The sequence below is a fragment of the Trichechus manatus genome, unplaced genomic scaffold (genome assembly GCF_000243295.1).
Source record: "Trichechus manatus latirostris isolate Lorelei unplaced genomic scaffold, TriManLat1.0 scaffold00097, whole genome shotgun sequence".
Classification (NCBI taxonomy): domain Eukaryota; kingdom Metazoa; phylum Chordata; class Mammalia; order Sirenia; family Trichechidae; genus Trichechus; species Trichechus manatus.
Genome location: NW_004444033.1, coordinates 7,368,872 through 7,383,931, shown reverse-complemented (window position 1 = coordinate 7,383,931; position 15,060 = coordinate 7,368,872). Strand labels below are relative to the sequence as shown.

At 42.0% G+C, this 15,060-nt stretch overlaps 1 protein-coding gene across 9 annotated transcripts in view; it reads left to right on the top strand.

Annotated features, from left to right (window-relative positions):
* CHCHD3 (coiled-coil-helix-coiled-coil-helix domain containing 3) overlaps positions 1-15,060 on the top strand; it is a 325,632-nt gene that overhangs the window by 296,269 nt on the left and 14,303 nt on the right. For all 9 annotated transcript variants that reach the window (XM_023737121.1, XM_023737119.1, XM_023737122.1 and 6 more), the window contains one exon: positions 8,030-8,165. In XM_023737121.1, the coding sequence (XP_023592889.1) occupies positions 8,030-8,165 (136 nt within the window). The remainder of the gene's footprint in view (positions 1-8,029; positions 8,166-15,060) is intronic.

The window sequence follows — 15,060 nt, the reverse complement described above, 5'->3', positions numbered from 1 at the left end:
TGTCTCCCACTAGACTGTGAGCTAGGTGAGGGCAAGCCTCACGTCTTATTCAGCACTTCTTGTAGTGGATGGCATGAAATGGATGCTTAGTAAATGTTTCAGGCTTAATATTTGTTATGGGAATGAATGAATGAATCCATCAACCAAACATCATATTTTTCATGCTTACCTGAAAAAAGTTCGATTTTGTTGAATGTTCCAAAGTAGCATAATAGTGGAGTGGAGAAATAATTCTTAAAGCTTAAGAGGTAAAATAACTTTCAATTTGTGTGTGCATAAGTTCACATTAACATATCCTATGAACACATACGTTTAAAGAAAAAGAAATCCAGGGTTGATGCATTGTGTATGCTCAAGATGAACATTTTCTGATTTGCCTTTTCTAATTTACAAAATCAGGTGAGAGTAAATGCCGTGCTTTTCTGTAATAAACGACCCCTTCTTGGCCCTGAAACCTAACTAAGGTATTTCAAATGGAAATAGTTTGTGTGTGTTAATTAAGATTACTTGGTCTCATCCGTACATTGGGGATTCGAATTTAACCATTTGGCCCTGGTGAAGGGCCCAAAAGAATACATCTTCAAATACTGCAAGGCTTCTTCTGTGGACTGTGGTTTAGTCTGTTCCCGCTCTGTGCGTGGCAAGGGTGATCTTTCTGCACAGGATGCCTGTGTAAACTGCTGCCCTCTCGGAGGCATTGTTGCAAGGCAGAGAGCTGCGTTGGTAGCCCACCGGTGCTTGTTGTTACTACAGCATCATTATCTGACGTTTATTAAACAATAACAGTTTTCCAAACATTGAGAGGCAAATGAAGGAGGGAAGGAAAAGAGAGGGAAGGCGGGAGGGAGAGAAAACATTATCATAAGGAAGAGAGGGAGAGAGGGACGGAGGAGGGAAGGCAGGAAAGGAGGAGAGAGGGAGGAAGGAAGGAAAAGAGAGGAAGAGAAAAAGCATAATCTGTGTCCCAAGATTTTCACAGAGTTGGTTTACACTTTTCTAAATGAGGCTTCCCCACCCAGAGTAAAGCGTAACATGTCAGCTGTAGAACGTTGACTCCTGAGAAGACTTGGCGTGAGAAAACGACATCTTGACCACTTGGCTGTCCTGAAGCAAGCGTGAGCTGGGCTTGAGTTAATGTTGCCATGCTCTGGGTGCCCAGATTCTCATAATTATTACCTCTTATTCCAGTTATCTTTGATGTAAGTAAGCATTATTTTATTTTTTTATCTCTCAGAGAGAAAAAAAACTTGAAGTGTGTCGAACAAATATAAGTCAGGGATACCCATGACCAGTTAACTGGTTGTGTTTTCTGCCTCACACCAGATGCCTGACCTCTCAAATCTTTTTCAGCTCAATAAATAACCTTTCTTTCTTATCAAAGGCACTATTACTTGAAACAGCTATCTGGGGTGAGAGCATTTTTTTAAATAACATTTGATTACTTTTTGCCTCTCTGGGTCACCAAATTTTAAGAGATTATTTATAAAACAAAGCTGTTGGGGCCTTTTGTTCTTTGGAGTCACAGCAGAAGATGGACCTGTTTTTCTAAGTCTAGACCCTCAGTGGGGAGTGTGACAACCCTTCAGTTGTGTTGTATGAGCCCATATAGCAGGATACCACCCATGGTTTGGTGAGGTTGACAAGATGCCAGGAGGGTTCGGTTCTCTGTGTAGCATATATGCAGATGTGTGTATATATACAGATGTATATGCACACAACTGTGTATATATATGTATTATATATAGGTGAAATGTATATGTTTAAGTGAAGTGTATATGCACAGAAGTCTATATTTGGGTGAAGTATATATGCACAGAGTATATACACAGGTGAAATGTGTATTCACAGAAGTGTGTATTCAGGTGAAGTGTATGTGCAAAGAAGTGTATTTCAGGTGAAGTGTGTATTTGGGTGAAGTATATATGCACAGCAGTGTATATTCAGGTGAAGTGTGTATGCACAGAAGCGTATATACAGGTCAAGGCATCAAATTAAATTAATAGTTAACATGCATTACCATGTTAAATTCCCACTCTTCTCCTAGGTTTTCCCTAACTTACCCCCATTATTTCCAAGGAACCAATAGTATTAATTAAGGAAGAAAAATATATTGTAAAATTGGGAAGTTTTTTGTTAATCTTACATTTTGATTATTCATACTCATGTACTTAGGGTGTGAAGCCTATGGGTATAAAAACAGTGTATCTGTGTGCTGCTGTTATTAGTTGCCATTGAGTAACCCCTGACTCATGGCGACCTTGTGTGTATAACATAGTAGACCGGTCCTGTGCCTCTTCGTGACGGTTTTTTTGTGTCCAATCTGTGTGTGTAGAACCCTGTGTTAGTCATTTTATCTGGGCTAGATGATCAGAGATTTTATCTTTATAGGAATTTCCTGGTGTTGGGACTTTTACTCTGCATCCTGAAATCCTAGGGGGGAAGACTGGCAACGTTTCCCCCTCCCCCTTTGTAGATTGTCCCCCTCCTGTGGGTCCAGGGCACTGGCTTGTGATCCTGACACCTTTTGCAGAGTCAGCAGTAGATTCAAATATTCTCAGCTAGATGCTGCTCTATAAGCCTTGCATGTGTAGGATAGAATTCTGTGTGCTCTATTGTGTATCTAGTCAAAGCCGAATTTTTCTTTCACAATACCCAAGTTGAATGTGGTTGAGTGGTGTGGCGGTCGCTGTGGGTAATGACCGCTCTGCTATCAGCGTGATTGACTGGTTGGACTAGGCGCTGATGGAGCCCTGGAACAAGGTCACCGTCCCCGTCTCTGATGACAGTGGAGGCTTTGTATGGTGATGATAGACAACATAATGGTTAACATGCATAATTTCAGTAACCGATGTCTGTTGGAAAAAAAGAAATCTCTTGTTTTTATTTCAATTTATTTTAAAAAAATATATAGCAAAGTCTGTGTGAAAACAAACTGAAACAAAAACAAAGGCAGCAACCATATCTTCCTGGAGTTGTTTGGCTTCCAAAGTATAATTGTGGAAACTTGATTACAGCACAGATAGAAACATCGTTAATAAAGATGGTTAGCTGTTATTAAGAATTTCAGAAAAGCTAGGAATTGAGTTGTTTTTCATATCTTGCATTGCATTTTATTCTGAAAACTAATATTAGGATATTGTAATTTAAAGGAACATTAAAAGTGAAAAAAATTAATAGAAGATAGTACATTTTAGATATTTTCTTCCTTTGTATTACATTTTATGATAGCTTTGTTGCAAATCATAAGAGAAATGAGTGAATTATTATATATTCTTAAATATTGGAAGTGTGATTGGTAGCTTTTTGTTTTGAGTTTTAAAGAAAAGTGGAAATCCTGACCACTGGGCTCAACAGCTAATGAGAAGTTTAGTACAGAATAAAATTGGAACGTTTGCAGTGTGCCATAGGAATTAAACTTACTGGGATTTGGCTCCATAACTATATTGTGTGCCAGCTTTTAATGTGGTTTTTTATTTGTTTGTTTTTTAAATTTTATTGTTGTAAAATATATATAATAAAAAAATTGCCATTTTTAAACTATTTTGAAGCATACAATTCAGTTATATTGATTATATTCACCAGGTTGTGCTACTCTTACCACTATCCATTTCCAAGAGTTTTTCATCATCCCAAACAGACTCAGTACACCGTCAGTCGTAACTCCCCATTCTGCCCTCCCCCCAGGCCCTGGTAACCATTAATAAACTTTTTATCGCTACGCATTTAGCTATTAGATGTTTCATATAAGCAAGATCATGCAATATTTGACCTTTTGTGCCTGACTTATTTCACTCAGCATAGTACTTTCAGGGTTCATCCATGTCCTAGTGTGTATCAGAACCTCCTTTCTCTAGATATGGGTTTCTGACACCATGTGACCCCATAAGGAATGCATTGTGGGAACCTGTTCAAAAATCAGGATTCTCCTTTGAGCACCAGCCATTCATTCTTCTTCATTTATTCTTATGCCCTCCCCCCCACCCCCAGTGTTTCGGTATAGTACCTGTGGGACTCTTGCAGGTTACTTCTGCACACCTGCACTGGTAATGAATGAATGACTTCCGTGGTCCTGAGAGCCTCAGGGCTTGTGGCTGCTGACTGGTGCCTCTTCAGCCCTCTGGGTGGAGACTGGTCTGAGGAGTGCTGTCTCCCTGTTTTTCCTTCTCTGAGGTTTCCTTATTATCCTTGTCATTTATACTAGCAGAACTAAAAAGATGAGCAAGTAGTTTCCTGGAAATACAAAGCTCAGACTTGCATCAGCGAAGTTTCTAAGACATGAAAGTAGGCACGGCAACAGCGAAGCCGCCAGATACCTCTGAAACAGATAACCGAATACCAATGCACACTGTAGGGTCTTAGGAGACTTCAGAATACTGCTTATCTCAGCTTCATTTTTTCCTGAGAATATTTTCATTTCTCTTTGACCGATTAATCCAACCCACAGGAAACTGTCCTAAGGAAACACTCCAAGATGGCACTTGAGTTTATGTTCATCACCATGTTATTTTAAGCAGTGAAAAATTAGAAACAACGTAAATGTGTGTTTTTATTCTTTTCTGTGTTTTCCAGTTTCCATAATGAACCTGTCAGTGTAATAAGAAAAATACTGGGATATATTTTCTTAGATGCCTTTTAAGTAAATATTAGCATTACACATTCATGACATTTGCTTGTTTTACCAGCTACAGAAGACTTACCAGTGCTTCTTTTGATTTTGTTCTCTAGTCAAGTCTTCAGCTCTGCCTTTGGACACAGTCAGCAATCTCCTTGGCCTTAAATGCACTGTGTGGGGCTTGGAGGGAGGCAGATGGGCCACTAGTACTTGTGGAAATGAGGGAGGAAGAAGGGACAGAGAGTAAAGGAGGAAAAGGAGAGCAGAGAGAGCGGTGATGTACACATGTGGGATTCAGTAAACGTCGCCAGTAATTTCAAGTGACCACCAACGTGACTTTTTTCTTAATTGATTTCGATAAATGCCCATTTTCAGATGTCACCTTTATGCCACCAGTTCCTCTTTGGATATTGTATCTTCTCACGTCTTCGTTATTGTTCCAAGTTCTCCACATTTCTATTTCATCTTCCTTTTAACATTTGTCAATTCTTAATCTTTGCTGACTCTTCCGTATAGACAAAGAAATTAAATTATTCAAATATCCTTGACCGCTGAGATTTCATTTTCCTTCTCAGGTATCTTGCAACTCTGCCTTTTGTGATTTTTGCCCACCAGTGGCTTTTGTATGGGCAGGAAGGAAAGCAGTCAATACAAATCCATTGCCGACATTGTGACTGCGTAGAGGGTTCACCATAATGCATGTGGGAAATGTCTTTGCAACCCTTTTCCTGAATGGAAGGTGCCACGGCTTGGGTTTTATGGCCTTCTAATGTCGGACCATAATCTCATTTAGCATTTTCCCAAAGTGAAAACCGTGCATTAGGGCAGCATAACAAGCATCGCAGATCAATACGGAGGCCGCGCTTCACCCTTAGAGATGAATCCACGAAGATGAACCAGAGTCTGCTCCAGGAACGGGGGACAGTTATGTTGATCTCCTACCCTCTTTGCCCCTTTCTGCCATCTCATCATCAATACAGGTTGGAATATGTGCAAGAGGAATTTCAGAAGATGCGCGCGCGCGCGCGCACACTCACACCCACACAGAAAAACAGACAGGAAAGCAAGGGCCACGGGAATGAGTCGTATTGATCTGCAGTGATAAAAGTATATTTTGACACATTTCAAATCATCAATAACTCACGGACTTTAACTTGCTTGGCTAATAGCTCAACTCGGGATAAATGCTTATATACAACTTAAATGACCTCTTTCTAAGGGGCCCGTGGTATTAGATGAATTATCTCATTATGAAGTCTTTTAAGAAGGAGAAAGAATTGCCATCTTCTTTATGATGTGCTGTATGGGAAGCTCATACTTCATGTCCTTTTCTGTACGTTAGCAGGGGAGGGCTCAGACCTGGTCAGGATTGTCCTAGTTTTCTCTCCCCGCCCCCTGATGATCAGTCCTCAACACTGGGAGAGAACACAACACCGCTTGCCCATGAACTGTTAGTCATTATTCATATATTTGCTGCGTTCAGCTGACCTGAGGCTTAGGCATACTTTATTCAGTATTTATCCAGACGTGGCTGTAGCTGTAATCAATCAGTTAGTGGTGTCTGTGCTTATACCCTCGAAGCACAGCCGACTCCTTCTAAATGCTGATGCTCATGGTGGGGGATTAGAGAAATCTGTGTCCACAAAAATTCACAGACATCCGAACTTTGAAATCTTAAGAAGAACTGAAACTCCTGGGATTAGATTTAAATTCAGTTCTTAGGTATTTGACCAAACAGCAAGGTAATGAATGAAAAAGTAAAAGCAATGTTATATAAAATTTGGGGGCTTATTTTTTTCCCTGTATGTCTACTTTCTTTACAGGGTAGTAGGAAGTAAATCCCCTCAGGGGCAAGTAACATGCTTTGCATTTCAGTTTTCTATTCTAGCAAAATATATATTAGCTTAGTGTGTTGGATAAAAGTAATGAGACAAACCGTCACCCAGGGGTTTCCTTATTGATGAGAAATATTCCTCCTGTCTCCTCCTGGGATTTTTTAGAACCCATTAAACTTAAAATAATGCTATTTCAAGATTACCATGGAAATAACAAATTTCAGTTTAAAAAAAAATAACTGATAGGACAGACTGGAAGCTCTTTGTACTAAACAAAAGTAATTTGAAAAGATATATGAATTCTTAGATTTAAAGTGATAATATTATGTATTTTCAGTGTGTGTGTTTATTTCACTTAGACCAAGTACTGCTACCCTCTTAACAATAATATTTGGTTTTCATTTATATAATATAATACATTGGTTTATTTTTGTTATTATCATTTTCCCAGTATATTATAAACTATTTCGGAAACATTTATGTTTGATACAGCATATATACTCAGAGCAATCTGACTAAAATCTGGGATTTGTAAGTATAATTAGTAAAAATTTTGGCCCAAGGAATTTAAGCATTTTTTCTTTCCACCTATTTATATTCATTCAACAAATATTTATTGAGTATCTCTATCTAATAGCTGAGGTTACAAAGAAAGTAATACACAGTCCTCACTTCTTGGAATTCACATTGCAGTACATGTGGGCTACTAAATAGCCTTAGAGTGTGATGTGCTCAGGGTTATGTGCATGGTGGGAGAAGTTAATAGAATCAGTGGGGTCAGCAGAAAAAGCATAATAGATTCTTCCAGGGAAGGGAGAGTTCGTAGAAGCTGCATGAGCTAAATATTGGACAATGAGTAGGTCTTTTCCAGGTGTGCAGGAGCAAAGACAGAAAGAGAAGTATTCCAATCAAGCCTGACAGTGGTCTGGCCAGGCTGCCGGGTGCACAGGGCCGGGAGTGGAGGCTGACAAGTAGTCAGGAGCCTGACTGAGAAGGAGCTTGCCCAGTAACCTTCTATTTTATTTAGGAAGCAATAGGGAGAGGTACTGTGATAAGATTTGTGTGTTAGAAAGAACCCTCCAGAAGCCATGTAGATGGCAAAAGCTGAGAGACCAGTTTGGAGGTGATTGCCTGGAACCAGGGTGTAAATGATCAGGAATTAATGTAATCGGGGTGAGTATGGAGAAGGAGGAGCAGACCACAGGGATATCCAACTCTGTGACCAACTGGGCATGGGATGGAAGGGAGAAGTCATAACTCGGTTTTCTGTCCAGGCTGAAGGGTGGTGGTGCCGTTCAGATAGTTTAGTTTTGGGTTTGGGGAGGAAGTTTATAATGTCCAGAGTAGCTTATACAGATGTCAATTAATGGAACTAATTTCATAGAAATAATTTACATTATATGGATTTTTATCATGGGGACAACTTAGATATCTTTCTTTAAAGGTTGAAGACAATTATTTCTTAAACTGTTTTCTGCATTTGCAACATTTATATGTTATTTAATGTTTTATATATTATTTAATCTTGATCTTTATTCTGATTGAGACCCTTTATGTCACTGATCCCTGTTTCTGTTTTCAGGCGGTATGATTTTCATCCAGTCTGTGCTGACCTACAGGCCCAAATTCTCCAGTGTTACCGCCAGCACACCCACCAGACCCTCAGCTGCTCTGCCCTGGCTGCCCAGTACATGCACTGTGTCAACCAGGCCAAACAGGTGGGTGTGCAGACCACGCTAACCAGGCACCAGGAGAACAGAAAGCCCGACTTCACGGGCAGTGGTGGGATTAAATGGGCAAATGAGTGTGAAAAAGCTTCATAACCTAAACTAGCCATCATCGTCAAGAACAATGACCAAGAAAAAGTCAGGTCACAATCAAGTTCTATCCAAGTAGGTGTGGGAAGAATCTGTATTCTTACTGTAGTCAACTCATTTACTTGCCCCCATCCCCCCGCAAAAAAAAACTTACTAAAATTCTCATTTTTCTAGTTGTCCTGTACTTTTGTCCTCTCTTGTTATTAGTTGCTGTCAAGTTGATTCCAACTCATGGCAGCCCCATGTGTACAACGTAGAACTATGTCATAGGGTTTTAAGGCCATGACGTTTTGGAAGCAGATCACCCGGCCTGTCTTCCAAGGTACGTCTGGCTGGGTTTAAATTGCCAACCTTTTGGTTAGTAGTCCCGCACTTAACCATTTGCACCGCCTGAGGACTCCCTTTTGTCCTCTGCTGTTCAATTATTATATAATGGTGTCCTCCAAGTCATTGCTCAAGTATTTCGCAGTCAATATTCAGAGCCAACGAAGAGGAAGGGTTACCGTCTTTCCACTGATTGGTGGAGTCCACTCAACTGGACAGGGAAAGGGGGCCCAGAGATGGGATTTAGGAGATAGTTTCCCTTGCTCTTAGACGCTATAGCCATCGTCTTTTCTTGACCCTTCATGTCAGAGTAATACGATGTTCACAGGACGTGAGCGTTCTCTAATTTATGTACTTTCAAGAAGCTAATGATAAACCCTGGAGCAAATTATCCATTCTGGCAGGTCACATAATTGCCTGTCATTTAACTGATTTAACAGTTGGGTGTAGGTTGTTCTGAGAGACAGAAATTGTTGGAAACCTTGATACTTCCTGCCAGCAAACTCCCTGGAGTTGACCTTCTAACCCAACTAAATCTAGTGTTGGAGTTAAACAGCATGTCTTTCTGCAGTCTGATTTGCTGTAGTTACCATAATACCACTTAGTGTAAATTCCTAACATTCTCTGAATATCTGATTGGGAGGGTTGGTATTACCTGGATAGCTGGAAAACAACGACACCACTAGTAAAAAAAATGTAATCGAAGTGTATTACATGCGTATGTTGTCTTTAAAAGCTAGTGGCTTGAGGTTCTTTGCTGTTTCTGGCTTGGAGCAGCACTTGTATAACTCTTAGCAGGGATTCTGTTCTTGAAAGGTCTTCGCTAGAGGTAATGCTGCTCATGTTAAATCAGTACATTTTCTTTGTCAAAAACAGCCTTCAGTATTAATGCACTTGGGACTGTAGGTTGACTCGTGGATTTTCCCAACTTGAACTAGTGCGTATTGCGGTGTAGGGTAGGATCAGTGGAAAGAACGGTTATGACAAAGTGTATGTTTCAGCGCTGGTATCTGCCATACATGCCAGTTTCCACAGTGTGATCCATAACATTTCTAAAGTGGCAGCTGCAAGGGAGTTTGGAGTACTGGCTCCATTCTGCCCGTCTAGGTTGTGTTGAGACATCTACGCATAGCCCCATGATACCAATGGCATATATTTGTAAAATAAACAAAATTAACTGGTGACAAAATCAAATAAGCCACGTGGTGTAATCGAGAGTTAAAATCGGACATAACTGAGTTTGTATGCAAGCCCTGTCTTTTACCAGCTCCATGACCTTTGGCCTCAGTTTTTCTCATCTGTGAATTGAGGTAATGGTACCTCCAGGGTTGTTGTGAGGATTACATTTATGTAAACAATTCAGTAAATCTTTTTTTTCCTTCTCCTTTCCTCAGTTGTATTATTTCATACTGAAACTAACTAAACAGATCAGCCAAAAGCATCCAGTTATTACTAGTGATACCAGCAGATACCCTTCTCTTTTCCCCTAATCTGCAGTCCAATTTAATATTATTTTCAGCTAATACGTTTTGGGTGCCTACTGTTTTCATGGCTCTTGTATTCAATTATCAAACCAAAAGAAAACCCTTTGCCCTGAAGTTGATTCTGACTCATAGTATTAGGGGGTGTATGTTAATAGAAAACCAGTTGCTATTGTATCACCTCTGGCTCATGGTGATCCCGTATATGTCAGAGTAGAGCTGTGCTCATAGAGTTTTCAGTAGTAAATCACCAGACTCCTCTGGGTGAACTTGAACTTCCAACCTTTCAATTAGCAGCTGAGCGTGTTAACTGTTTGCACGACCCAAGGACACCATATTGATAGAAGACAGAATTAAAAAGATGTATGTCCACAAAACCTTCTTATACTAAAATGGGTATTATTGAAAAGGCAACAATACCTTGCATTTCTGCAGTGCTTAGGTTTTCAAGGTGATTTCATATCCACTTCCCTGCTGTTTTTTTATGACAACCTGAGATGTAAACAGAGATGGTTTTATTTTCACCATTTTACAGTTGAGAGAACTGAAACCCAAGGAAGTCATGCAGGTAAAGTTAACCAGGAGACACCTCAGCATAAAAACAAAAGCATTTAAAATAAATTAGTGTTTGGATTTTTTTAGTGGGCAAACATGTAAACAGATATCCATCATCCACTAATACAGAAATAAGGTAAAGAGGGAAAATGAGAGAGTAGGAGAAAAGAAACGGGAAGATGGAATTAAGTAGTAACAGAGTCTGAGGTAACAGTAGGGCAGTGATGAGAAATCACACCATCCAAGGTGCAGCTCTGCTCTGCCCCTGTTAACCCACTGCCAGCAAGTCAGTTCTGACTCGTGACCTTGTAGAACAGAGTAGAGCTGCCCCATAGGGTTTCCAAGGCTGCAAATCTTTACTGAAGCAGATGCCCCATCTTTCTCCCACAGAGCAGCTGGTGGGTTGGAACTGCCAGCCTTCTGGTTAGAAGCTGAGTGCTTAACCACTGCACCACCAGGGCTCCTCTGCCCCACTTTAAGATCTCACCAAAAGGGCCAGAGGAAGCTCATCTGACTACTTCCTGAGTCGCTGGTTTTCCTCTGCTACCGAGTTTTCCTTTGCTCCTTGTGAAGTTAGATTCTTACCCATGACTCTAGCCTTGCCCCCGTTAGAAAAGACTTTGCCCATATACAGGGTCCTGCTTGTCCTTTGGGGCAATTCCTGATGGGCCAACCCTCTTCCTTAAGGTTCCTGTTAAATCTGAAGAAGCAGCTGGACATGCTAAACGTGGAAAATACTCAACATGACAGCAGCCCATTAGGTTGTGTTGTCCATTTCCGACATAGTGCAGGAGTATTCCCCTTGGAATAATTCCAATAGCCAACTCCACTCCACATTCAAATGGCTCATAAGATTAAGCTTTCAGGGTTCCCTTGAGGCGTGGGTCTGTAGGCTAATAGATTTTACTGATAGGAAAATTTCCGGATATTCCTTAGCCTTACTTTTCCGTTCTTCTTGTTCATCCACTTATTCACATCAGTCTTTTTTCAGCTATTCTTAGGCAGTTGTGGGTTGACATGGGACATTTGACTGTTATTTCCAGTATACTAAGTTACCTGTTTTTCATAAGAGTAAAGAGACATTAAAATGTATTAAAGATGCTATAATTGTTATTTCTAGTACTTAAAAGCTACCGGCCAGCTCTATGAGATACATTTAAAAATGAAGAATATTGATTAATACAGACCTGTGTCTTTTTATTTTTCATATCTGCTTAGCCTCATAACTTTCTATAAGCTCCCCAAAACTGGATTACCCATTCTTGCCATTAAAACCTTGCTCCCATTCAGTCTTGCTATGCCACCTTATAGGGGACCGTGGAAGGGTGGGAGAATGACTTAAAACCAATAGCATCTTGCCCATTAGTGGAACAAAACATGCCCAAATTCTATTTCAAAAATGGTGGAAAGGGAGAAAAATGTAGAACAGAACTCTATGGAATCCGGAGTTTCTGGAGCTGCGGAGGCTGGATGAACCCCTGAAACTATTGCCCTGAGATCATCTTTAAACCTTAAACCAAAAATATTCCCTAAAGCCTTCTTAAAACCAAACGATAGTTTAGGTTAACTGGTAAGGAACATACACCTTGAGGATTGTGCTCTTTTAAGAACAATCTGTATGAGATCAAATTGACAACAGTAACTGCAAAGAATAGATAAGAAACTTAGCAGGCAGTGAGTTTATGTTAATGGGGGAGGAACAACTCAGAAAAGGAGGGTGAGAATGGTTGCACAGCTCGAAGAATGTAATCAGTGTACTGAACTGTATATGTAGAAACTGTTGAATTGGTATGTCTTGCCGTGTATATTCTCAACAACAAAATTAAAACAAATTTTTTTTAATGTGAAAAATGAGGGCGGGGCCTTTGCTCCCTGGGACACCCCACTGCCCTGACACATACTTGCAGCAATTCTAGGCATTCCGGCTCTTTTCCCAGCTCTGCTGCTGTTGACAGGAAGATAGAGAAGCTGGCTGGATTCTTGTGGAACATTCTGTGCTCACTGAATGGCAAGGCTTATAGGAGATGCCGTCGCTGCTACCCTGATCTGCCGTGGTGACCTAGGCTTCTGTTTCCTCTGTGGTAAATTGAGGGTTGGGCGGGGTGATCTTCAAGGGCCTCCAGTTCTCTTACTCTGGGATTGATTCTCCTTGCATGTGTGAGAGCAAGAGGTGGTGTGGATAGCACAGCGTTGTGACTCAGATTCAGAGACAGCTGTTTGGTGCTACAAGCAGCACCCCTGCTTCTGGGACCCACTGCGTTTGTGCTCCTGCTGCTTAGATCTTGCTGTCAGCCTTAGACTTCCACTCACGAAGAACACCTGCCACCCGGCCTCCCACTGCAAATGCCTGTCCTTGCCACTCTCCCTCCCAGCAACCCTGGGGGAAGCCATGGCAGCAGAATGAACTGGGAGGAGTGGAAACAGTCCCACTGTTTCTCCAAGCTCAGGGGAGAGAAAACCTGCTGTCTCAGTGCTACCTGGCGGAATGCCGTCTGCCAGCCCATAACTCCTACAGAAGATGCAGGCTGCCTACCTCTACCAGCCCTAGGCCCGTCTGTGCCTCCATGGCTCTCATCCTGTGAGATTTGAACCATGGGTGCCGAGGGATTGTAGAGACAGCGGGAAGCCAGGATTGGAAGAGCCGAGGACATGCCAGGACCCAGAGCATGGGCCAGACCCAGGAAGTGCCCACAGGACAAAGACAGCACGGGGCCTGAAGTCAGGAGTCAACAAACCAGAGCAGAGGTTTAGGACAATAAATAGCAGTGGGTCAGTCGCCAAGCAAGCAGTCCCCTCAACAGGGGACCAAGATAAGGAAGTCCTGTCACTTTCTGCTTTCTGCTGCCCTCTTTCCGGAGACGAGTGAATGCCCGGGGGCAGTGATGAGCATGGGGTCCAGACCCTGATAAATGAGGACAGACCCTAACGAGAAGTTGCTTCATCCTGACTCTGGTGCACCAGCTTTCTCATCTCTAGGCTGTAAATGAAACCCCGGTGAATGGTGGGCCTCTGGGATGGAAGAAGTCCAGTTCAGTGCATGGCCAGGAGTCTCCATGGTGGCCTTTCTGTCAGCCTTCTTAAGGACGGCGTGTTTTATCTCCCCTGGAACTTGGACTTGTGGTGGACCAGGGCTCAGATGCTCCCCTGGTATCTGGAGTGTGAAGAGGCCTGAAAGCATCATCATAGCTATGACTTTAGAAAGCAAGTTTCCTGAAAGAAAAACCCAGTGCCAAAGCAAGCTGTATTTTATCATTGTTTTCAAATGAACTTTAAATTATGTGCAAATGATTTAATAGACTCCTGGGCTATTGGCACTGGAAGGACCTTGGAGATCATGTAATCCAACCCCATTGTTTCATTCGAGAAAATGAGACCCAAAGAGCTTAAGTGACCTGTAGATGGACAGAGTCCAGACCAGAATAGCCCACTCCTGATTCCAAACCGAGAGCGCTCTTCCTTGCAACATCAGATCTCCAACTCAGCGAGCATCCCCATCACCTGGGGAGCTTGCTCAACATCCCTGGACATTCTGATTGGGAAGGTCAGAGATGGGGCCTGGGCACCTGACTTTTAACAGATTCCCCAGGTGACGGCCCACCCGCGTCTGAGAACCAGAGCTCTAGAGCTCGTTCACTGGAACTGCAGCAGAGGCCTTCCGCCTCTCAGAGGTCCTGCTGATTCCTCATCTGTCACCACCTACTGGGACTGAGCCATCCAGCAGACACCTCAGACCAGCCCAGGAATGCCGTCTTCAGCCTCAGGAAGAAGATGGGAGATGGCTTGGAAAGGCTGTGGGAGCCCCTGGAAAAGAAGTCCTCTTTATCCCTCCTGTCCCCATTGAAACCGTAGGGGCTCCTGCGTGAGATGCCACACTTGGTTTTAGGGGGGAGGGAACCTGGTCCCCTGCTAGCTCTCAGTTACAACTGGACTCTGCTGTCACCCTGCAGAGTGGCTCCCTGTCACTCCACTGACCCCATCTGGGGACCCTCTGATGTACCCAGGTGCCCAACTTCAGGGACCGCCAAGATCAATCAAGAAGGCTACCTTTCCAGAAAGACCTAGTGGAGCTTGTGTTTATTGTGTGTGAAGGCTTCTTTATCACTATCACCTAATGACATTTGTTAATCCCCCAGCTGGGCTGCCCGTACTAGGATGATACACGGCATTTCATAATAGACTTCCCACCCTTCAGAGAGGCAGCAATTCGAATTTGGAATCACATCAAAGCAAACTGAATTCCCAACTTTAAACTTGTTATCCACCCTCTTCCATCAAAAGAATCCTTTTCTAAACCACTTTCTGAGAGTAATAGTTGCTTTATGACCTTTTTTTTCTTTTTTTTTTTAATTGTACTTCAGGTGAAGGCTTACAGAACAAATAGTTTCTCATGAAACAGTAGTACACATATTGTTTTATGACATTGGTTAACAACCCCA